This window comes from Schistocerca serialis, chromosome 5, assembly GCF_023864345.2.
Source record: "Schistocerca serialis cubense isolate TAMUIC-IGC-003099 chromosome 5, iqSchSeri2.2, whole genome shotgun sequence".
Classification (NCBI taxonomy): domain Eukaryota; kingdom Metazoa; phylum Arthropoda; class Insecta; order Orthoptera; family Acrididae; genus Schistocerca; species Schistocerca serialis.
Genome location: NC_064642.1, coordinates 578,102,073 through 578,126,099, shown reverse-complemented (window position 1 = coordinate 578,126,099; position 24,027 = coordinate 578,102,073). Strand labels below are relative to the sequence as shown.

Genomic DNA, 24,027 nt, shown 5'->3' with positions numbered 1-24,027 from the left:
TCCATCCTGGACTTTCTGTTGTTTTAAATATAGAATGAGTGGCAGCTGGCTTTAAATTTGAATAAAAGTAATTTAATGTGCACTAGTGGAAGAAAAGTGACTAGCCTTAGAATGCAACATTATTGATATACTATTGGCCTCAAATCACATCTAGTAAATATCTAACAGTAATGTGAAAGGTCAGTATAATGTGAGTCAAACATTTTGAAGGGAAAATGTATTGGATGATGTTTATTTACTAGAAGAATTTTCGGAAAGTTTGTGCATCTGCAATGGTATCTCCTTACGTGATTTATTCTGGAATAGAGTACTGAAATGCATCTGCAATTGTATCTCCTTAAGTGATTTATTCTGGAATAGAGTACTGCAAGAATTTTGGAAATCGTTACTATATGAAATTAGAAGAGTAAATAAAAGAAATCTGAAAACGTGCTGCTAGAATTGTAAGTTCATAAAGTGTGCCAAGCACCAAAGAACAAAAAAGTATTCTTTACTTTTTCTGTGAAGCATATATTCTTTACTTTTTCTGTGAAGCATAGCACTTACCTTCTGGGCACCTGTGCTTTACTGATGAGCTAGCTTATATATTTGACACACCACTTCAACTCCCTACAGTTGCACCTGAAGATGATGAGCAGCTGCATCTTCGGACACACAAACATGCAGTGGTGAATATTGTTTCTACACAGATGTAAGTGATTGTCTTTAGTGCTTACCCCTCCCCATCACCGCATAACCCCTCCAAACCCAGTGTACTAGTTTGTGAGTACATGCTTGGCGACCAAGGGGCTCAGCTTTTGCAGTATTACTTCTGTTCTGCGCAGCAAGCTTACTTCCACAATCCTTTTTCCCTCTTTGCATCTCCATCAGATGTTTTTCTTGGTGCAGACCTTGTTTGGACCTGGTTTATGATTGGGACTTGAGTTCCCACTTCTGGCACTTTCTACAGCTTTTCATTAAATAAATACATTGTTGGGGTTGACCTGCCATCAATTTTCAAAATTCTCCAGAAGCGTGGATCATGCAGGGAAGGTTGCCCTTTGCAGTGTATGCTCCACCTTTGTGCATTTCCATCTTTGCACCCTTCTTTTTAATAAGGTAATACACCCATCATAGTGTGGGGGAAGGGAGTGGTCATCAAGTACCCGCATGGTGGTAGTCCCCCGACCACGTAGGGAATGCACTGTTGGTGCTTGAGCTGGAAACTCTGCATGTATGCCAAGGAGCATGTGTGCGATGGATAATTGGCCAGGTAGCCATTGCTGAGGCTGGGTTGTTCCCATGGGGAGAGCTCCCAATTCAAAGTGTGTGAAGCCATGGCGGATGAGTCGCAAATGAAGTGGATGAAGTTATGTTCCACTGGTGGCTGTACGGTGCCAGCAGTCTCTACAGAAGAAAAATCCTTTTTCAATGCAGAGACATATTACCCTAAAATATTCCCTTCTCTTGCTGCACTGTGTGAGGAACATGGAGCTATGCAGCAAGTAGAGAAATATTCCTCCCAATACTTAATTTATATAAGGGCTGATGGGAACCCTTCTTGGCCACAAAGCCCTCATTCGTTGTGGAGAACTTAGAAAGGAAGTTTGTGGAAGTGGCAGCCATTACTAAAATGAAAAGTGGGTCAGTTTTGACCAAAATGGTGTCACCTACACTGTCACGGGCGGTGCTCGCATGTAACAAGCTGGGTAACATACCGGTGACTGTCACTCCCCATAATAGACTAAATTTGGTTCAGAGCATCATTTTTCGCCGAGACCTGCTCTTGCAGTCTGATGATGGGCAATGCACTAAGGTGGAACAACATGGTATACACTTTGCCTGTCATGTACGTAGAGGCCAAAGGACAATAGGGTTGCTAACTGTGCCTTCATCTAGGCCTTTTAAAGCGATTCATTGCCTGAAAAGATCAAGGTGTTGGTGGTATACCAATGCAATCCGTTACACACACACACACACACACACACACACACACACACACACACACCAGCACGGTGCTTCGAATGCTTGAAATTCAGGCATGTCTTTGTGCTGTACAAACTAACTTCTGAGTAGGTCATGAAATAGTATGAGTGGTTTAACGAATATGTAAAACAGTGTCATACAGCTATGACGATGTCTCCCAGTTTGGTTGGGGGCTCCCTTCTTGCTGCTTTCCCTAACACCTCCATTGGGATCGATGGCCTCCCACCCACCAAACACATCGGTCCCAAGCTACGAGCCAGAGACAGATAATCTTCCTTCGGTGCCTCTTGCCATGAAGGCGTCCCTTGCGACACTTCCTTCCAAGGTTTCCACCAGTCTATGAGGTACAACAATAAAGTAATGAATTGATGTGAAAAAAAATGGTGCTTACCATTTTAGTCAAGTTTAGTGTTGTCTCCTTCAAAGTAGTTCCCTTCTGATTGCACACACTTTTTCCAGCGCTTCTGCCATTTATGGTAACATTTCTGGAACTCATCTTCTGTAATATCCTCAAAGACCTTCATCACAGCTTTTTGGACATCTTGTGTTGTTTGAAAATGGTGTCCCTTGACCGCCGTTTTGACTCTTGGAAATAGAAAAAAAGTCTCACGGAGCGATATCTGGTGACTAAGGTGGCAGTGGTAGTACTGAAATTTGTTTTGTGGTTAAAAATTGCTGTACTGACAGAGCAGTATCGGATAGCGCATTATTGTGATGCAGAATTCAATTATCAGAAATGTTTGCAAGGACACGAAGAACTCAGGAAGTCTTTCTAAAATTTCTTTGTAGTAATATGGGTTAACTGTTTGTCCAAGAGGCACCCACTCTTAATGAAAAATACCCTTGGAATCAAGGAAGCACACAAGCATGCATTTCACTTTTGATTTTGACATGCGAGCTTCTTTTGGTCTGGGTGATCCCTTTGAGCACCATTGCAAACTTTGGCGTTGTCTCTCTGGATCGTACTGAAAAAAACCAACTTTCATCACCAGTGATAACACGGCTCAACAGTTCTGGATTGATTTCTGTTTGCTCTAAGAGATTGCCTGCACATTTTTCCGTGTTTCTCGTTGTTGTGGCTTGGGATTTTTGGGGACCATTTTTGCACAAATCTTTCTCATACCAAGATCTTCAGTTATCATTAGACGAACCGTTTCTCGATTGATGTTCAGTTCTTCTGCAATCATTTTCACGGATATTCTTCTATCAGATCGTATGAGTTCACGCACCCTGGCCAAGTTGACATCCATCCTTGAGGTTGATGGTCGTCCACTGCGGTCTTCATCTTCAACATTCGTTCTGCCTTCACTAAACATTTTATGCCAACAAAAAACTTGAGCTCTTGGCATAACCTCCTCTCCAAAAGCCTTCTGAAGCTTACCGTAAGTTGTTGTCATGTTTTCACCCAATTTAATGCAAAAAGAAATGGCATACCATTGCGCAGTATTATGCGGTTCCATTTCCGTGACGAGACACACAAAGACGTGTTAACTTATTAAAGCACAACTCACGACTGAACAGTTGCATCGATGTGCTGCTTGGACTAGAAGCAGCTTATAGACCAAGGTCAAAGATATTGTGCCTACGCAAGCCTGCAGGGTTGCCACATCTTGCAAAGAAAGTCTCTCTCATTACTTTGTCACACCTCGTACAAGCAGACACCAACCAGTGGTTGAAGGAGCCATAGGCTGCTTATCGCAGGACCCACGATCATCATCTTTACCTGAAACTAATTTAGAGAAGCCCTTGCAATCATCAAAATCCTCTAAGGAGAGGAAGGTTAACAAAAAATCCTCTAAGAAGTACTTTCCAGTGGTCCCTACACCACTGTTCCATTCCTGTGGATGATGCAGAGATTGTGGCAGCCCCGAAGGCCCCAGGTTGCTCTACACAATGGAACCCAGAATGTGTGTGTATTGATGCCATAACCCCTCAGTCAGTGGCATTAGATGACCCTAGAGTATAACCTGCCTCATGGTACATTGACAACATTATTTTCCAGTGGAATTGTAGTGATTTTTTTCTACCACCTGGCTGAGCTAAAATATCATTGAAGCACTCCCCCATATTCTGCTTTGCCCTTCAGTAGACTTGGTTTCCAGCAGTACAGACCCTGGCCCTTCATGGATTCCAGGGATATTGTAAGAATTGTGCTACCTATGACAGGATGTGCACATGTGTTCTGAACACACTATTTAGTGAACTTGTGCCTCTTAATCCACCTATGGAGGCTGTGGTTGTTCAGGTAAAAGCATTTCAGGATATTATCATCTGCAGCATTTACCTCCCTCCCTATGATGAAGCGTCTCAGAACATATGGATTTCTCAGCTGCCCACACCTTTCCTAATCTTGGGTCATTTTAATGCCTGTAACCCTTTTTTAGTTGGAACCATGATCACTGGTTGTGGTAAAGACATCAATAACTTGCTGCCACAACTTGAATTCTACCTCTTGAATACTGGTGTCCCCATACACTTCAGTGTGGCACATGGAATTTTCTAGACAATTGACTTTTCGATTTGCAGCCCTTTTCTTCTCCTATCCATCCACTGGAGTCTACGATGACCTGTGTGGTATTCACTACTTCCTGATCTTGTCCCTTCCTCAGCATCATTCCCATGGACACCTACCCAGATGGGCTCTCAGTAGTGTTGACTAGGGTGTCTGTGTCACCCTTGGCTCCCTGCCGCGTGGAGATATCAATGAGACTGTCCAAAATACAAGTACAGCCATTGTTTTGGCAGCTGATTTGGTGATCCCCTGTTCCTTGGGCCCACCCTGATGGAAGACACTACCTTGACGGTCTTCAGAAATTGCAGAGGCTGTTAGAGATCATAGGCAGGCTCTCCAACACCATAGCGACACCCATCAAAGGGCACCTCATTGCCTCTAAGTGGTTCTGTGCCCGAGTCCACCACCTAATAAAATGACGGAAACAAGAATGGTGGGAAAGGTGCATTTCAACCATCGGACTACGTACCTCCCCTTCACAGGTTCAGGCAAAGATCAGATGTCTCTAGGGATACCAGACACCTGTGGGTGTACCTAGTATTACCTTGAATGGTGCTATCTGCACTGACCCAAATGCCATTGCTGAACGTTTTGCTCTGCATTATGCACAAGCCTCTGCGAGTGAGGATCATCAATCTGTCATTCATGTCTTGAAACAGCAGGTGGAGCAGAAGCAATTATCTTTTACTGTATGCCACATGGAGACATATAATGCTCCATTCAATAAGTGGGAAATCGTCGTGTCCTAGCCCACAGGGGCGATACAGCCCCTGGACTGGATGACATCCACAACTGAATGATCAAGCACCTATCGCTGGGTGTCAACGTCATATCCTTGCCATCTTTAATGACATCTGGAGCGAGGACGAGTTCCCATCGCAGTGGTGAAAAAGCATCTATGTCCCAGCACTGAAACTGGGTAAGTGCCCTCTAGAGATGGACAGTTACCGCCCAAGTGGGGGGGGGGGGGGGGGGTGACTTGCGGCAGGAGCCATTCAAATTAGCCCAGTGAACAGCTTACTTGTGGAGGCTGGGGTCCCTCCATTGCGGATCAGGCACAAACAGCAGCTTATCAATTATGCTGCTCACATTCGCAGCTCCTCTAAGCACTAGAAATACCGTCCTCTCTTTTCAAACACAGGAATCCATCTCTTGCAATGGCAGCCCAAATTACAGATTGTGCTCTCAATCTGCATCTGGTCCCTCTCTCTGAACTCCAGTTGTTTGTTCTTCCACCTCTCCTCTGGGCTCATTTTATGTGCACCTCTGTGGTGCATCCCTCAGCCACATCTTTGTCTTGACCTATCACGAGTTATAAAAGACTTGGTTCCTTCCGAGGCTCTCCACCATCAATTTTTTCTTCATTTTTGATGCATTCCAGGGTTCAGAAGTAGTCTATCTGATGGCTTGATGATTGCTGGTCACATAGGCTTTGCTTATTACTCACACGGGACATACTAAGCTGCACTCCTTGCCAGATCGCTGGAGTGTTTTCACTGCGGAGTTGGTAGCCATATCTCATGCTCTTGAGCATATCCATTCTTGCACCAGCAGGGATCCTTTTTCATCTGCAGCGACTCCTTGAACAGTTTGCAAGCTCTCAGCAAGTGTTACTCTCGACAGCCAGTGGTCATTGCTATCCAGGATTCCCTGTACAGCCTTGAACAGTATGTACGCTCAGTGACCTTCGTGTGGACCCCAGGCCACATCTGGATCCCAGAGAATGGCTACCAGTAAACTGACCCTTGAGATTGGTATTCTGGGAACAGAACTCAGATTGATATTATGCTATCAGGTTTTAGGGTTCTGGAATATGGAATGGCTCACTTTGACTTCACCATACAAACTACAACTGATAAAGGAGACTACAAATCTGTGGAAGTCCTCTGTGCAAACCTCTCACAAGAACTCTGCCATCCTTTGCCAGCTCCGCATTGGCCATACTTGGCTGATTCATGGTCATCTCCTCCATCACGAGGACCCACCCTACGGTCATTGTGGTTGCCGTTTGACAGTGGTCCGCATTTTGGCAGACACTTAATCTCGCTACCCCTGGTGTTAGGAGAAGATGCCTTAGCGGCTGACTTAGTTTTATGTTTTATTTATGAAGGAGGTTTTTCCCACTCTCTTGAAGAGAAGGCCACTTAACCCTATTGGTCCGTTCAGGGGTTTGGAGAACTCTGTTGTCTTCTCTGCCCAGACCAGGTTGCAGTTGTCTGCAGCAGTCCTCACCCCTACCTGCATTTTTACTCTTCGTCTCCCCTCTTGTGTGGCCCGTTAGATTTGTTCATCGTTTGTCTCTCTGTGCTTCTCTTTTCCTGTCCATATGGCTAGTTTACCCTAGGCAGTTTCTGAGCGGAGTACCTCTGGTAAGCGGGGGCAGGTGGGAGGGGCGGTCGTATATCCCCTCATTGCAGTCTGCTTTCGGGGGATTCTGGCTGCTCCCTAGATGGGACACCTTGCCAGCCTTTCTTCCTCTGTCTCCCTTTCAGCTTTTTGTTCCTTATCTCACCTTCATTGACCTTTTATAGACCTTGGAGTTTTCTTCCCCTGGGATTTGTGCGGTAGGCTGCCTCTAATCTACAGTCACGTAGACCTGTGTGTTCGAGGAAAAAGGGACTGATGACATAGTAATTCAGTCCCTTTAATCATCCAGCCGACCAACCTTTAGTCCTATAATTATGCTTTATTTCCTTAAGCATTATCTTAATTTGTTTTATCACTTGAATTACTTTCGTAGAAAGAGAGGAGTTTGATGTTTTATCCATCATCAGTAATCTAAGGGAACATGTGAAATATTTTAGTGTCATATATACAGCCTTCTGTAAAGTATGGGGATTCTGTTTCACCCATCAGTGTTTTTTTCTCTTAAGAACAATATTTTATCTGGCACATCCTTGTGACTGATAGTACGAGGGTTGGAACTTTAATAGTGGCAACTATTTATTTACAGCTCGTACAAAATAGATACATGTTTCAAAGTTTTACTGACCTTCAAAGTAATCACTAGCATTGTGTATAACCCATTGCCAGCGATGTGGAAGTCGCAGGATCCTCTTAGCAGCAACAGTTCTGTTGACAATTCAAGCAGTGTGCTCTATTGCCCCACGAATTTGTAGCAGTTATGTAGCGAATGTCGTGTTCCAGAAATGAACAGCATAGAGACAGAAGTGATGACACTTTCTGCAGGACCTGACCATCATTTTGCAGAACAATGCTCAAACACATACAGTGCAAGCTGTTACTGATTTGTTTGACTGATGGGGCTGCTAAGTGCTATACCACCTACTACACTCCCCTGACTTAAGCCCTCCACTCGAGCTGTCACCACAACTGGCACTGGTAAGAGTATCCTACGACTTCCTCATTGCTGGCAACGGGTCATACACAATGCTGGTGACTACTTTGAAGGTCAGTAAAACTTTGAAACATGTATCTATTTTGTACGAGCTGTAAATAAATAGTTGCTACTATGAAAGTTCCAACCCTCATATTTAAGTTTTCACGACATATTTTGTTTGTCATTTGTGTTGCTTAAATTAAGACTTGTGCGATAGGTCGTTATGTGTATCCCAAATTTTACTAAATTTATATTATTTATTCCCTGAAACATTTTAATAGACATTTTTAAGTTCATCTATGAAGTAAAACTAGTTAACAGTTGGAAAAGATATCAATGTAAGTCTTTAAATTGTTCTTATTGTGTATCGGCATTTTTAGTTCATTGGAGAGGCAGTCTCTTTTTTTCCATAATTTGCCACTTTGTATTGATTGGGTTTGTAGTACATAATTTTCTCATTCTTGGTGTTATATTTATGGTTTTTTCCCCATTTTCTTTTAAATGACTGCTATGGCAAACTTCATAGAAGAGTAAAGAGCATGAACACTATCTTTGGCTGTGTTATTTCCTATAGTGTTTGTGTAGGTGTTGCTATCAAGTCAGAACATTGTACATAGAAAAGTGAGATTTTATAGCTTAGGAATCACCGACTCTTACTGCACATTTTATGTAGATAGATCTGAAAGGAAAGGAAAGGAAAGGAAAGGAAAGTAAAGTATCTAAATACACTTACTTGTGACTGAAAGTTATACTGCAAAACATCAGCATTGGGGAGTGCAACAAAAATAAAAATGCGTCATGTGGGGCTGAGAAGACTTTCCAGAATTTCAGGAGATGTTCAACACAAAATGTACACAAAAGTAACCAGAAGTAAAAAGTGGCACAAGTAGTTGTGAGAACAGTAGTGCTGTAAGATTACAAACATATTGTATTTGTTGGAAGTTTCTTTGATAAGATATTATCATGTAATTGTTGTCATGATCATCTAGTGCTCTGATGGTTAGTAAGATGATAACCTGTTTTTGTTCATGTTTCTGACTATTGTGAAGAATTTGGTATAGAAATTTAATCAGTAAATTATGTGTGGTGGTAAAAATTCTTGCAACTCTGTCATTAATATGTAGTCTCCAGTTAATAACAAGAGTTACATGTATGCTGGTAGATATGATGCTGTTTATCTTAAAGTTTGTAGTTCGTTTGTTGCTGAGAGATGTCTTCAACGTTTTTATTGTTAAATTTATGTATATTGACCTGGAACAACTTTCTGTGGAATTTTAGCCTGCCTCATAAGATTGCACCTAATTTGTGTGATATGTAGTTATTAGTCAGTGCCTTTTAGAAAAATGAATTCCTTACATATTTCAGGGATTTCTCACATATAAAATTTATTTTAATGGAGATTTTAATAACCAATTCATATTCTTCAGGGTGCTGGCCACAATGATGTTGAACTGTACTCTCAGTACTTGGAACGCCTGAAGCAGTTTGTCTCTGTAGAACTGCTCAACTGACAACTACTGCCACCTGGTGAGGAATCAGAACATAATGCAACGTCAACTGTCAGCTCTGCAACCACTAGTTCAGTGACTGAAAAGCTTCTCTAGCTAACCGACACACTGACAAATCAGACAGTTGGCGAACTAACTAATAGTCCCACCAGTCCTCAAGACGAAAAATCTGAGAGTGAGCCTTCAACCAGTAAACCAGCTGTTCAGCCAGAGAAATCTTCTTGTAAGTCATCAGCACCAACTGCAAAGGCAACCACAGCAGAAACAGTTAGTACAACAGCAGTCATAAATGCTCCTTATGAACTGCCCAGAGAGACTACTTGCTAAAAGTTGGTATTATTTTGTGTGTGTCTGATGAACTGTACATATTCAGCCTTGGGCAGTTGTGCTGATAATGAAGAATAAATTGCCTATCACATATTGATTGCCTGATAACGTTACATAAGAAGTGAATCCTAGTGCTTAATAAAAATATGGGTTAAGAGGAGGTTAATAGTTTCCAAAAATTCCCCATTGATGTATCATTATGGCAGGGAAAATGTTATTGTTTTACCAATATTGCAATATTACAGAATATATATGTATATAAAAAGATATATATATATATATTCATTTTTGTGTACAAACATTTGTTACATCTTTTGTATCGGTAAAAAAATTGTGCGTTTAATTAAGCAGTGTATTGTGTACACGGACATAATCCAGGCAAGAAATGACATAAGTTATCAAAGTGTGATACAAGAAATAATAGTGAAATCATTCTCAGAATTTGCTATATTTTAGAGCTGTACTTGTTTATACTGATGATATGCTCATGTGCAATTTTTGTTACTGTAAGGATGACAAAATACCAAGTGTGTGAATGAGTGATGTAGTCACTTCATAGAGTATAACAAAAGAAGAAGAAAAATCACTCGATGAATTTACTTTTGAATATTCGTATCGTGAGAAGTTCTCCATAATTTTATATATATTTGTGTGTGTGTGTGTGTGTGTGTGTGTGTGTCATATAGTGTGGTGCTCAGTTTTTATGAGGAAATATTCATATTATAATTTATTGTCTTGTGTGAGTTCACCAAGGAGATTTCACACTCACGATGTTAATTATATTAAATTAAAGCAGTAAACACCTTCCAATAAAATATTTGTATCTGTTATTAATAACTATTCCTTCTGATTTATCATGACAATAGTTAGACCTGAACTAAAGATACAGAAGACAGCTTTGTTCTCTTTACTTAAGACCCAAGTAAACTGAGTCTATTTAGTTGTAGTTTACAAGTTGTTTTTTGCCCAGTGTGTTCTATTCTTCATATTTTGGTTTGTGAGATTTGTTATGTTGGCTTAAATAATGCATGGATTTTAAATGTAAATCACAGATAATGTTGTTGTTCTAATTCTTTAAGAATGTTATCTTTTGGAAATTTTTGAGCATTATTGAACTTTTGCTAGCAAGACCATAACTGTATTTCCTCAGAAGCCTGACAAGAAGTGGGATAAATGAAGTTGATTTGATTTGTGCTCATTTCTATTGGATGTTGTGCAAAATTAATTGTTCTTCCAGTTGCAGATTTGTGCCTGTGTAATAAACACACTTTTTGAGGGTTGATATTGACGTATGTATTCCAGCCCTAACTGCCAAAACATTCAGAATTGAAATGTGAAACCAGATTTCCCAGTGTTGTTTTTTTATCGGTCCTGATAATTTGTTTAATTTATATATTATTGTAAGTTCATGTAAATAACTGGATACATAATTTCTTAGACTCTCTCTCTCTCTTTTTCTTTTTAAAGATATTCTTGTGTTTAGTGGTCATATGAAAGGTAATCTGTCATACGCAGACATTTCATTTTATGTTGCCATGTTTGATACCACTAAAGGAACTACATTGTGTTACACTACATTTCATGTAATGAAGTGATTCAGAAGAAGTTGGTCTCTCTGGTTGTACATCTTGTTGTCACATGTATATGCAAAATGTTTTATTTCTTTAAAAAAAAAAAAAAACCTGTTGTCATTTGTGGTTTCATGGATTTCTTCTTCTGGTTGTGTGTGGTTTTTCTGCTATGATACAAAACTTATCTTAAAATATCACTTTACAGTCATGTTAACAAATTGGTTTTAATTAGCATGAAAAATTGAGAACCTTCAGCAGCTGAAGTGTTCATCTTCTAACATAGTTTTCTGTCAGATTTTGTTTTATTTTTGAACACTGTGCTAGTTGTGGAATAGTAATGCTGGGAATTTATATTTACAGTTAATGCCAGGAAAGTCACCTCTCACTGCATTTGCAGTTCTAAAAACAGATAGTTACTGTGAGGAGGTAAATTTTTTTCCCTGATTCTGCAAAACCTTTTATTTTATTCGGTTGAAACTTTGTGATGACAATGTAATACTCAGTTTATAGAACCTTTGTCGCATGAACAGTCCCATTTAAATATTGTTACTGTTCAAAAAGAAAAAAGAAGTGTTAGAATGTTTTGCTGATATGAACCAGTTATGTCAAATGTCCTCCAGCTTACAATGCTATTGTTCAGCATGAAACTTAATCTTTGAAAACAAAATAATAATACACCTATTAAATAATAAATATGTTCTGTAGTTGCACTAATGCTGTATGAACAAATTAGGCCAAAAAACCTGTGAAGTTATTTGGTGGAATTTTGCAAAATATGGTAATTGTTTTACAGAGTTTCCTTGTTCTTAGTAAACTGAGTCATTGTCATTTAGCACAATCAATAATGTGGATATATTGACAGAACAAAATGTGATGTATAGTTTCCTTTGGAATATATTCATAAAAGAAAGGTCAGCAAGTGGTTCAGCTGTAAGCAGTGAGAGGGATGAATGATGTAAATGAGATGCTTAGTGTATATACTTCATCGAATGCAACTATTTCTTTGAGGCCTCATAAGTGGACCAGCATTTGTGTATTACAACCAGTAATGTGTAATGTGGACAATGCTGAATTTAATACACTATATTCTGAAAAATTCTTTATCTTTTAACACCAAAAATAAAAGGAATACATTATTTCAGTGAATTTTGTTATATTTACCTAAGTAAGTGCCTCACTTTGCAATGTATTTTGTGCAAAATCTGACAATCAAATCAATCATTTAATTTTCGTTATCTCACTACCACATTCTAGCAACTGCCAAAGTTTATATGTGGGTTCTTGTCGTGTGAATTCATGTGTTAAATGCAGTTGCTTTGTAGGTTCTGGACTTGAATCTCAAAGATGCACTTAATAACGAATTAGGTTTCAGTTACATTTGTTAACATCATATATATTATTAGTGTCGTACACAAAAGTTTGAAATTTGAGCAGGAATGCATACTGCCATAATTACTTTTGAATTAGGTATCAGGTTAAGTGCAATGTGGAGAGAAAGGAAGAAAAGCAGAGAATGATTTTTGTTTGGTAGTACTGAACTTATTGTGCCTCTGGTTATTAGTACCATTATCATTCAAAAGTTTCTAGAGACAGAATTCTTTTAAAATAGTATGAATTCTTTTTGGTCAATAAATCATATTCGACTGTACTTAAAATTGTGTCATCTTTGCCCACATAGAAATCAGCTACACAGGGACCAATTGTGTCATCCATATGGGCAGCAAGGTACAGAGTGAATGTTTGATAATTGTTTGACTTTTATTGTTGCAGTTCTTAAGTTAATCTTGTACCGTGTTAATGAAAAGGTGACTTAATGGATTCATACCTTCCCTTATTCAGTAACAATTTTTCAATGGATTTTGTTTGGTATTACATGCTAGGTGCACAGCTGGTTTTTCTTCTCCACAATATCCCTTATGGTGTCCGCTGTTAAGAATCGTACAGTTGCTTCCAGTTAAGCAGTCTTCCATTTGAAGATTTTATAGATTCATATTATTAGAGAGTAAAAGATTTGCTTTCTGTTAATATTAGAAGTAAATTTATTTGTCTTTAATTGTCTATGTAAGCTACCTGAAGGTAGATAGTAGTGAACTAACATTCTCAGAACTAAAAGCTTATCTTTATGAAGGTAAAGGCTGGAGAATGATGAAAATATCTGTATCAATATTGTGGATACAAAAAGAGATAATAAGTCACTTAGAATTGCATTCCAAATAAAAAAGTAAGTAATCTGTGTAATGCATACGAAAGTGAAGTGCAGGAGTGGGAGGTGTATAAATCAGTGTCCTAGAAATGATGGTGGTTGTGGTAAGAAAAATCTTTAACTATTGAACAGATTGAGGGGAGTGGGTGGAGGAGGTGTTCGGAAAAAAAGGCAACAAAAAATTTATTATATATGATAACAAAATGAAAGAGAAGTAAGGCGGACAAGGCATAAAACTTTGAGGTTTTCATGATGTATTTGTTATACAACAGATCATTGGTGAACTTTGTACAATAAATTGTATAAAATTCTCAATTTATAGAGATTGCATGTCAAAAATTGACCAAGACAATTCGATACAGTAAAGTACAATATCAGGAACATCCATTGTAAAAGATCTCACTTCAGACTTAAAAGCAACTGTATTTAAAGACAGGGAGACAATTGTAAATCTGTGCAGGTTGTGGCTGGTACTTGAGCAAGAATGGTTTGCGCATTACCTGTAAGCTTGAATTGTTTGCACCTATAATTTCTGATGTTTCATTGTTTTCTCAAAAATGTTGACCATCATGTACTTATTAACACTCAACAGTGTCTTCTTCAGAGGTGATGTAGATAGTATTAGAGAAATGAGCTGACAAGTCTCCTTTTCTTCTTATGGAATAAGTATGAGATAAAAAAGACTTCAAACTGTTGTATCATGAAATACAAATATAAACTTTTATTAATTGATTTTCGTTTCTCTCTCTCTCTCTCTCTCTCTCTCTCTCTCTCTCTCTCTCTCTCTCTGTGTGTGTGTGTGTGTGTGTGTGTGTGTGTGTGTGTGTGGGGGGGGGGGGGGGGGGCGGGTCCGAGTCCTTTACTTTGACTTTCTTCTTTTATGTCTATGATTCGTTGATAGTTACTATACAAACAAATCCTGCCACATAGTTAGTAGGCTTTAATTTTATTTTTGCAGATTCTGCAGGGTAGTTGTAGTTATTTCACTGATTTTCTTTAAAGAAAGCAGAACGTAATCTTATCTTTCAAGGGATGTGATGTGATTGCGCATATTATAAGTAGAAACCAGGGACATCACTGTTGGTTGAAAAGAAGGAGAAGTAAGTGTTTTTACAAAATGAAGTTCTAATACACATAATTAGTTATTGACTGATGAACTTTTGATAATCTTGTGAATGAGTTCATGCTTTATGAAATATATAATGCACTATTCAAAGAAAAAGGAATCCAGAGAAGTTTGCCCCTGTTTGATTTTGTATGTTTATCTGTTCATCTGCCAAAGTACTCTTTGTTTTTTTTTTTTTTTCATTGCAGTTTGTCGTCGCCTCCTTCCGCCTCGGCACTACTCCTCCTCGGTCTCTTGTGTATAGATGCAGAAGTTCACAACTCATACACACTATGATTTTCAGTAATTAATTACACCGAGCGAGGTGGCGCAGTGGTTAGACACTGGACTCGCATTCGGGAGGACGACGGTTCAATCCCACGTCCGGCCATCCTGATTTAGGTTTTCCGTGATTTCCCTACATCACTCCAGGCAAATGCCGGGATGGTTCCTCTGAAAGGGCACGGCCGACTTCCTTCCCCATCCTTCCCTAATCCGATGAGACTGATGACCACCCTGTCTGGTCTCCTTCCGCAAACCAACCAACCAACCAATTAATTACATAATGTGGCTTACATGCTCCTTCACCTCTGTAGTAATAAAATTTTAAACGGCATTGCTTGATAAACATTCCATTTCAGAAAATTTTGCTGTCATAATCTTGTTTGGATGGAGCTGGATTCAGAATAATACTATTTTTCACCAAAAAGGATTGTTTTGCATATTTCTTTAGTTTAAAACCACTGGTGGCACATCAAGGTACCTAAATGGGCGAATCGTGCCCGACTGACTGACCACCGTCTCATCCTCTGCCAGTGGTGATGTTGGTTGCAATGTGGAGGGATGTGGTCAGCTTGCTACTCTCCTGGTCATTGTTGGTTTCTTGATCTTGGAAATGCTACTAATTGGCTTAGTAACTCCAAAGTTGGCCTTAAGAGACTGAGTGAATCTTGTACCAGTCCTCCCATCAAGGAAAAATCCCTGCCAGTATCAGGAATCGAAACTGGGCGCTCTGCATGGCAGGCTGCCATGCTGACCACTCAACTGCGGAAGGACACATTAGAGTAGCCATGTTAAATTCATTCTGTTTTTAAGATTTAATAGTATTAATTCTCTTTACGTGGTCTTTTTTGTCATTACATAGTTCCACATTTAATATTATTCTTGAATAATTAGATGCTGTGAAAATAAAATTTGTCGGGTTCTTATGCCAGCAGAAAGTATGCTGAATAGAAATTAACGGTGTAAACAATTTTACATTATCTTACGATGGACAGCAAATGAATTATTACTGTCTTAGTTTTCACATGGGTATTATTTCCAATAACATTTCTTATGTAATGTCTTCTTTCACCTCTAGCTGTTTTCTTTTTGGGAGAGACTAATGGCTGTAGCCTCCTATGCAAAAAAAATTTAAGCGGGATTGGTACTGATTATTTATGGTTGCCTTCAGATTGGTGCATTTATCTGTCAACAGCTCACTCAGTCCGGATGAATGCCTTATGGTTTTAATTGCATCATATTGCAATCACTAAATACCTGCAGCTTTGAGTGATGTAAAATATTTGTATGATATCCTTGACCCTCAAATAATGTGGTCAGAAATTGGTGCAGTTTGTGATACAATTAAAATGTAGAAAGGTAGTTATTTAATTGCAGCTTTTATGAATTCAGCAGTTTTAAATCTATCGTCTCGTTACCACTATAGAATTGCCTTTATGACTACAGATGCCTAGTTAACATGATTTTCAAGTGACAATCTTTCCAAGGAAGTGCCGATATACATTTCTAGCTATCAAAGTTTAATTTCCTTTTTAGGCTTACTTATGAGGCCACAATATTTTTGTGTTCAATGATATTGCTGTCTTACAAAAATTAATGATCGCGTTCTTTGTAAGTTAGTTTACTTTTGATGTAAACATATCTGGTTCGCTTTATGAAAATGACAGATAGTGTCAACATTTACAGTGTAAGCATTTATAAAGGACATAAACCAAGCTCATTCATTTATAGCATTGCCAAGCTTTGGCATAACCATTGTGACATATTGCACAAAACTGGATGTGTTTCTCATCTCGAACTGGATATCTGGAAAAAATATGTAAAGTACTTCAGAAGTGTACTTATGTAGACATGCTGTAGATGTCAGGTACTAATTGTCCTTTATTTGTGAAACTTTGTGCTGTGTGTTTGTAAATGTTTACACTCCACAATACCAAGTGGAATGTTCTGAAGCAAGAATCTGAGAAAACTGCATTTTTGTAATTCAGAAATTTTTGGTATTATTTTGTTTTGCAAATTTGAAACAATAAATTTAAGTCACATACTTTCACTGTATTCCACATTGCTAGTGTCATTGTTGTTATATATCTTTAAGTGAAATTCCAACTAAATGACATTATCCATGATGTAATCAGAGAAAGAGTATTAAGTTGAAGGTATATGAGACCTCCTTCCAGTACATATTAAAGACATTTCCACCACATTGCAACTATTTCATCTGCTGTGATTGTAACTAAGAAAGGGCATTCAAAATGAAAACTTATCTATTAGAGGACTGTAATATAAAACTATTATTGTTAAGAACATGGAAATTATTTCATGCTCGTAATTATTATAGTGTGTTAATGGTTCAGTTAAGTTTCCATTATAGGCAGAAATTACTTGTTGCTGGAGATAATCGTGCTACAGTATTCAGTTATTTGTCATTACTCATATATGTTGGAGCCAGATTTTTTCAAAATTGTACAACCAGAAGTGCTCAAGAATATAATCAACACAGTTCAAGCAATAAAGGCTAATGTGAAATGGAAGGAATATAGACAGTGATTATTTTGAATTATTCAAATGTTAGTGTAACATACATTTCATGCATTTTATGACTCAAACACACTGCTTCAGTCACCTCTTTACACCTGAAACAATCAGTGCCTATATTTTGAGTCCTGTGAGTGAAGTACGTTGTGGTATACCTCAGTTTCATGTTAATTCTTTCATAACTTCCCATGGAAAGAAAATAGTGCTGTCTATTTTAATTTTACATGTGACTTTTGATTAGCCACTGTTCATTACAAAAATAATTATACATTTTATTAGATTCCTGCGGTTTTAATATATAGTATGTTTCAATATGTAAATATATCTTTCTCTTCCACTAAACATTGTAATTGAGTAGAGAAAAATGCTGTATAGTAATATTTATGATTTGTACAGTATGTGATCTTTATGCTTTTATATATTATCAGTTTATTATTTTTTACTAGATAGAAAATCATTCCTCATCGTCTTTTGCACCATGAACAGATGTGCCTGTCATTTCAAAGGACTGATTTTACAGCAGATTGCATGGGGTATAAACTATAATCAAGATTTTGTTCTTTGTTCCATAAATACTACCATTATCAAACTATGTTTTAGGGTACATTCAGTGAATAGTTTCACAGGTTTGTTGAAATGTGGTTCCTTGGACCTTATGTTTAAAATTGTATTCATTGTTACAGTTCATCAGTTACTGTTTTATTGCAAAATATTCTTACTTGCAAGATACTTCATTCAAACTTTGTTGAATGATCATTCCAATTTCCTCGTGTTCACTTGTCATTTGAAATGTTATTAGTAAATGATGCCACCAATTTAAATGCCATCAGAATTTGTCAGAATTGCTTCATTACAACTTCTGTAAGTTCAAATTAGTCACAGAAAGTTATTGGCTGTGAGAGTAATTGTTTATTGCATACCCTTGTTACATGTTACAAATAATGTAAGGAAGTTCATAATTTATACTTAAGTGGGTATTTTGGTTAAACATTTTTTGCCTTTTTAACTAAATAACAGACAATTTCCCATAGAACAGTAAACATTCTGTGAGGTAAATGTTACACCAGAGGTTATAGAAATTTGAGCATATCGCAAAAGAATATATTATTGTGTGACACACAGCACCTAGAAGAAATGTGAAAGAGATACTTTGTTTCGTATTTGTGGTGTATATGGCACTATAAAGTGATCCCATTCATTGCTGAGATAGGGAGTGAGGAGTGATGTTTTTGAAGTCATTGACTCCCACTTGGACATTCAGTGACATGGATGACACCATGCCTTAGCCAAACGCTTAATGGCACAGTTTATACAATGCCACTCACTGACATTTTCTTTTTTGGAAAGTAAATTGGTCAGTGTGCAGTGTTTTTACATGTTGCAACTGTGTAATATATGTGAATGTGTGGTCAAATAATATGTTTATATGTCCCACTGTCTGTCAATACTTTTCACGTGGGACATTTCCTTTTTTTCCCACAGTTTGTCAGACTGAAACTGAAAATATTTGTAGGCATAAAATCAGAACAACATTAAAAAAAATAATTCAAATTTGAATAAACATATAAATATTCATAAATGTAATGTTCACCAATAGTATAAACCATGGTCACTTGTGTAGAGTCTGCTCCCGGTAGCTCAGTGGTCAGCGCAACAGAATTTCAATCCTAAGGGCCCGGGTTCGATTCCCAGCTGGGTTGGAGATTTTCTCCGCTTAGGGACTGAGTGTTGTGTTGTTCTAATTATCAGCATTTCATCCCCCTCGACGCGCAAGTCGCCGTAGTGGCGTCAAATCAAAAGACTTGCACCTGGCAAATGGTCTACCCGATGGGAGGCCCTAGTCACATGACATTTACATTTTACTTGTGCAGAAGTTGCAGAGATGTATGTTGAACTCCTAAATGCATAGTTATTTTTACTGGAGTTAAGGGTTAAAGGACAGAAAAGAGACGACAGATAATCAGTCAGAATCTGATGTTTTGTTCTCATACTGTCTGTAATTTGTGCCTTCTATCTTCATTTCCTTAGTATATAAACAAATGCTTCTTTGGTTAAAAAGATATTTAGTAACTATTTAATTTTTCCTTTATATAATGCTCTTGATTGTGGGTTCTGCTGTTGGTGAATATTGCCCTTTGATTTGTCTATTCATATTTGAAAATATTTGTAGGTTGTTACATAGGTATTTCATGAGTTCACTTTTGGGAAATGTGAAAAATAACATTTGAATCAATTTCTATGATTCACCTATTATATGATTTTGGAAGTACCACTCATCCTTTATTATTTAGCTTTCTTTCCCACAATTTGAATTATATATTTTGGGTGCTTTTTGGTAGATTCGCCAAGATAGATCTGCAGTGAAGGTAATAGTGTACCCTTAAAGTCTTTCATTATGTGTAATATTATTTAAGAAATATGTTTGGAAGTGATGTAAACATAATAATGTGGTGATCTGTCTTGCTTCCATTACTGCAGCAGAATATCAAGAATTTTGTATGATAGTTTTTTTTATATATATAAAATAGTCACAGCATTTGGTTCAAGTGCTTGCAGTTTACACATTTCTCTTTAAACTATTCTAAACATTTTTACAGTATTTTAATTCAGATATAAGTACTATGTGCACAGTAAAACACAACTAAGAACTCTAATAAAATATATATTGTTATTACATCAGTGATGTTTTACTTGTACAAGTATTTTATTTAAAATAGTTGTAAGGAAAAACATGTTAAAGGATTGATGATTTGTAAGCTGTAGAATAATTTGTGTATTTCATATTTTCATAACCAAAATGTGTACTATGAAGCATTTTCATACAAAAAAGGAGAAAAAGGCAGACTGGAAACCCATTTAAGGGTGAGCATCAGTGTAGGAACTCAGTTGTGTAATATAAAAATCAATAAAATGTTGTATAAAACATCACATTTGTGAGTGAATTTTAAAACGGCGTTTTTGTATTGCTGTTCTTCTGTCGCCCATATCCATATTGTAATTTAAAACAATATTCGCATTTGGAATATCATTTCAAAGTTACTGTGTTCAGAACTTTTATAGGATTTCACAAAAATATGGCCAACAACATTTAGGGAATTTTTTTATTCCAATGAAAGGAAACGTTCTGACAACTAGATTTTTATTTCAGTCCTTGTCTAGTGTTTACTATCGATTTCGAGACAATATTGTCTCATATTGAGGTACCAATGCTATACTACACAAAGCACACATGTGATCACCTGCACCGTGTTAATCATGTTTCTATGTATATCAGTCAAGTGGGTGTCAGCTAAGATATATATGTGCAGAACCTGACACACAGTTGGGGGTCAGATAAATTACGGGTGGCAGTAGGTGCGGGATTTGCATAAAATATTGTCAGTTGTGTAAAATCTTACTTACTGTATGTATAAGATTTGATATATCTCCGACAAACACTTCTAAGAGTATATAGAATTATTAGGAGGGATTCTAACTTGCCACTCTCTAAGATGTGCTTGTCAGAGAAATGTTGACACACAGAAATACCATAAGTAGCATTTTGTACAATTAACAATATTTTACACGAGTCTTACAGCTCTTTTTTTCCTGCTAGGTTATCTTTTACGTGATGTACATATGTCAATTGATGAATAAATAACTAATATCTGTAGGTACAGGATGAATGTAATGCAGATGAACATATGTACCTTTTGTTGTGTAGGTTCTTAAAAGATGGGATAGTATTCTCCTAAAATCAGCTGTGCGTGCATGAGACAAACAACAATGTATCAATGTAAAATAAAATCACTGCTGTAAGAAAATTGCCTTCCATTGGAATAAATTAATAACAGCTGGAAATCAGTGGATATTTGGTGCGATACATAACAGAAACCCGAAAAATTTAGGGAATGTGTTTGCTTGTCCAGTACCTAATGTGTAACAGTAAGTATTGCATACCTCAATGTCAGTGGGAGAGTAAACTCTTCAACTTGCTTTTTAAGAAGGTTTTAATGTTCTGTTATCAGGAATATGGGAGTCTAAAGTTAAAAGATTAATTTTACATTTTCTCATTACTAAAAATGTAGAAGACACATGCTGAAGCTTTAGTGCCTTTAAATTGTTTTTGCATAAAAGTTTCTAGTTTCTACTGTTTAAAACATTTTTATGTACCTTCATTCCTCACTTTGCAAATCAGTTTTATACGTCCATAACAGTATGAGCAGCTGTCTGTGTATGAGCAGCTGTCAGTAATTAACACAGGTAGTTGGTGTGACTACATACAGTGCGTCCAGCTTTTATTGTTTGCATGCAGTGAACTGTGTTGCATTTACTTTGTTTCATATTGAGCTGCCACTGGATACCATTCCCCATGAATTGTGGACCTTGCTGAGCTGGGATGGCTTGTGTCCCTCAGTGATACATATAGCCATATCACAGATGCAACCACAACGGAGGGATGTTGGAGAGGCCAGACTAACCATTGGTTCCTGAAGAGGGGCAGCAGTCTTTTTGGTAGTTGGGAGTGCAGCATTCTGGATGATTAACTGATCTGGCCTTGTAAAATAGCCTTGCTGTGCTGATAATGGAAATAGCTGAAAGCAAGTGGAAGTCACAGCCTTTATTTTTCCCTATGAGCTCTGCTGTATGACTTAATGGTGATGATGGCATCCTCTTAAGTAAAATATTCCATAGGTGAAGTAGTGCCTCAGTCATACCACCTGCTTCAGAGGGATGTCATCAGGAAAAACAAAACTGGCATTCTTTGTGTTGGAGCATGAAATATGAGATTCCGTAATTGGTACGTAGGTAGGTAGGTAGGTTAGAAAAAGGGAAGTGGAGTGGTTGAAGTTGGATGTAGTGGAAATTAGTAACGTTTGGTGGCAGGAAGAACAGAACTTCTGCTCATTTTCGTACAGGGTTATCAACACACGATCAAATAGTGGTAATGCGTGGGTACTTCTAATGATTGAGAAGATGGGAATGTGGACAAACTGCTATGCACAGCATAGTGAACGCATTATCTTAACCAAGATAGACATGATACGAATTACCCCACCCGCCCCTTCCACAGTAATAAAAGTTTATATCCCACTTGGCCCTGCAGGTGAAGAAGAGATTGAAAGAATTTCTTTTTCTTCTCCTGCTTCTTTGTCTTCCTTCGTAGCCTGTTATGATCTCATTGAGAAGTCTCCAGTCATCTTTTCATTGGTCAGCTTAGCAATCTTACACTATTGTGTGTAATATGGATTTTGGGATTCTCTTTGAGCTCTCCCATTGTAGGTTTTCTCCAGTTATTTGGTAGTTCTATGTATTCTGTGTTCCATTTTAAATTCCTTCACCCCATCATTCCTTTTGTGATCACATTTGGTGTAGCCAGATATTTAGATCAATAATCTTATTACACAGGCTTTTACTTTTTTTGCACCATTTGCTTTTATTGTCCAGGCTTCACTACCATGACTGTGTATTCTGGTGTACTTCTGGGCTAGGAAGGGTTTCATTACATTGTTAATGACTCCCATAGTGTTCGTCTATCTGGTGGCTTTTCCGGCTATCTCTGTTTCTTCCATAAAGGATTAATAATAACAAAAATATGTGAATGTGTTCAGTCTTTCTAGAATTTTAGTTTTCAAATAAATTTTAACTTTGTACCAAGTATCTTCCCCAGAGGAAGATTTTTCGGTACTGATGTCCATTGTGTATTCATGGATATAATCTGTAAATTGTGTACAGAATGCTGCAGGCTATCTTCTGAAGATGTTATGAGAGTTAAATCATCTGTAAAGAGTAGAACATCTAGCTTTATGTTTCTGTTGGTTTTGAATGAAGCTGTGTGGCATTTGCCTCCACTCTTGAATGATTTTATTCACATAGTAAACAAAGAGTATTGAAAGGCCACATCCCTGTTGCACGCCAGCCTGCATTTTACTCCACTCTGATAAACGTCCTCTTTCTTTATAAGAATAAATTCGTTCTATGAATGCTGCATATGTTTTCGTTAATCTGCTGCAGAACGTGATCCTCTGCCAGAATCTGTAGTAATTTGTTTCTGTTGACTATTTTTGACAAGCTTTTTTGGAGTTGATGAAGGTAATCTGTGTTCCTAGATTAAATTCTGTGTTTTTCTATTAGCAGTTCCAGTGAAAAATAGCCATACATCATGATCTTCCTTTTCAAAGTTTGCCTGCTTAGCTGAATGGTAACATGCTTGCCTACCATGCAGCGGGCCTGGACTCGATTGCTGGACAGGTTGGAGATTTTTTCCACCCGTGGACTGGGTATCGTGTCATCATCATCATCATCATCATCATCATCACTGACACACAAGTCATCCATTGTAGCATCACCTGAAATAAGACTTGCATCTGGCGACCGAACATCCCCAGGCAGGGCTTCCCGGCCAGCGGTGCCATACAAACGTTTCATTTCATTTTCCTTTTTGAAAGCTGTTTTGCTTCTCACCATGACAGGTTCATAGTGACAGTACAATTTATTTTAGCTGATATTGGCAAAAATTTTGTATACGTAATTCAGTAAGCTTATTTGTCAATAGTTGACTTTTTTTTTTTTTTTAGGTGTCGGGAATGACAATTGACTTAAAAGGAGAGATCCCAGGGGTTGGATCAAGTTTTTGAAACCATCTGAGGATGCAGGTTAAGGTCCCAAGTATCACACCCTTCTGCCATTCACCCTGGTA

General features: G+C 37.8%; 1 protein-coding gene across 1 annotated transcript in view; it reads left to right on the top strand.

Annotated features, from left to right (window-relative positions):
* Nucleotides 1–12,369, top strand: part of LOC126480860 (alpha/beta hydrolase domain-containing protein 17B) — a 185,916-nt gene extending 173,547 nt beyond the window's left edge. Inside the window, exon 4 of the mRNA XM_050104235.1 lies at nt 9,245–12,369. Coding sequence (XP_049960192.1) covers nt 9,245–9,328 — 84 coding nt within the window. The 3' untranslated portion in view covers nt 9,329–12,369. The remainder of the gene's footprint in view (nt 1–9,244) is intronic.
* Nucleotides 12,370–24,027: the final 11,658 nt, after the last annotated feature.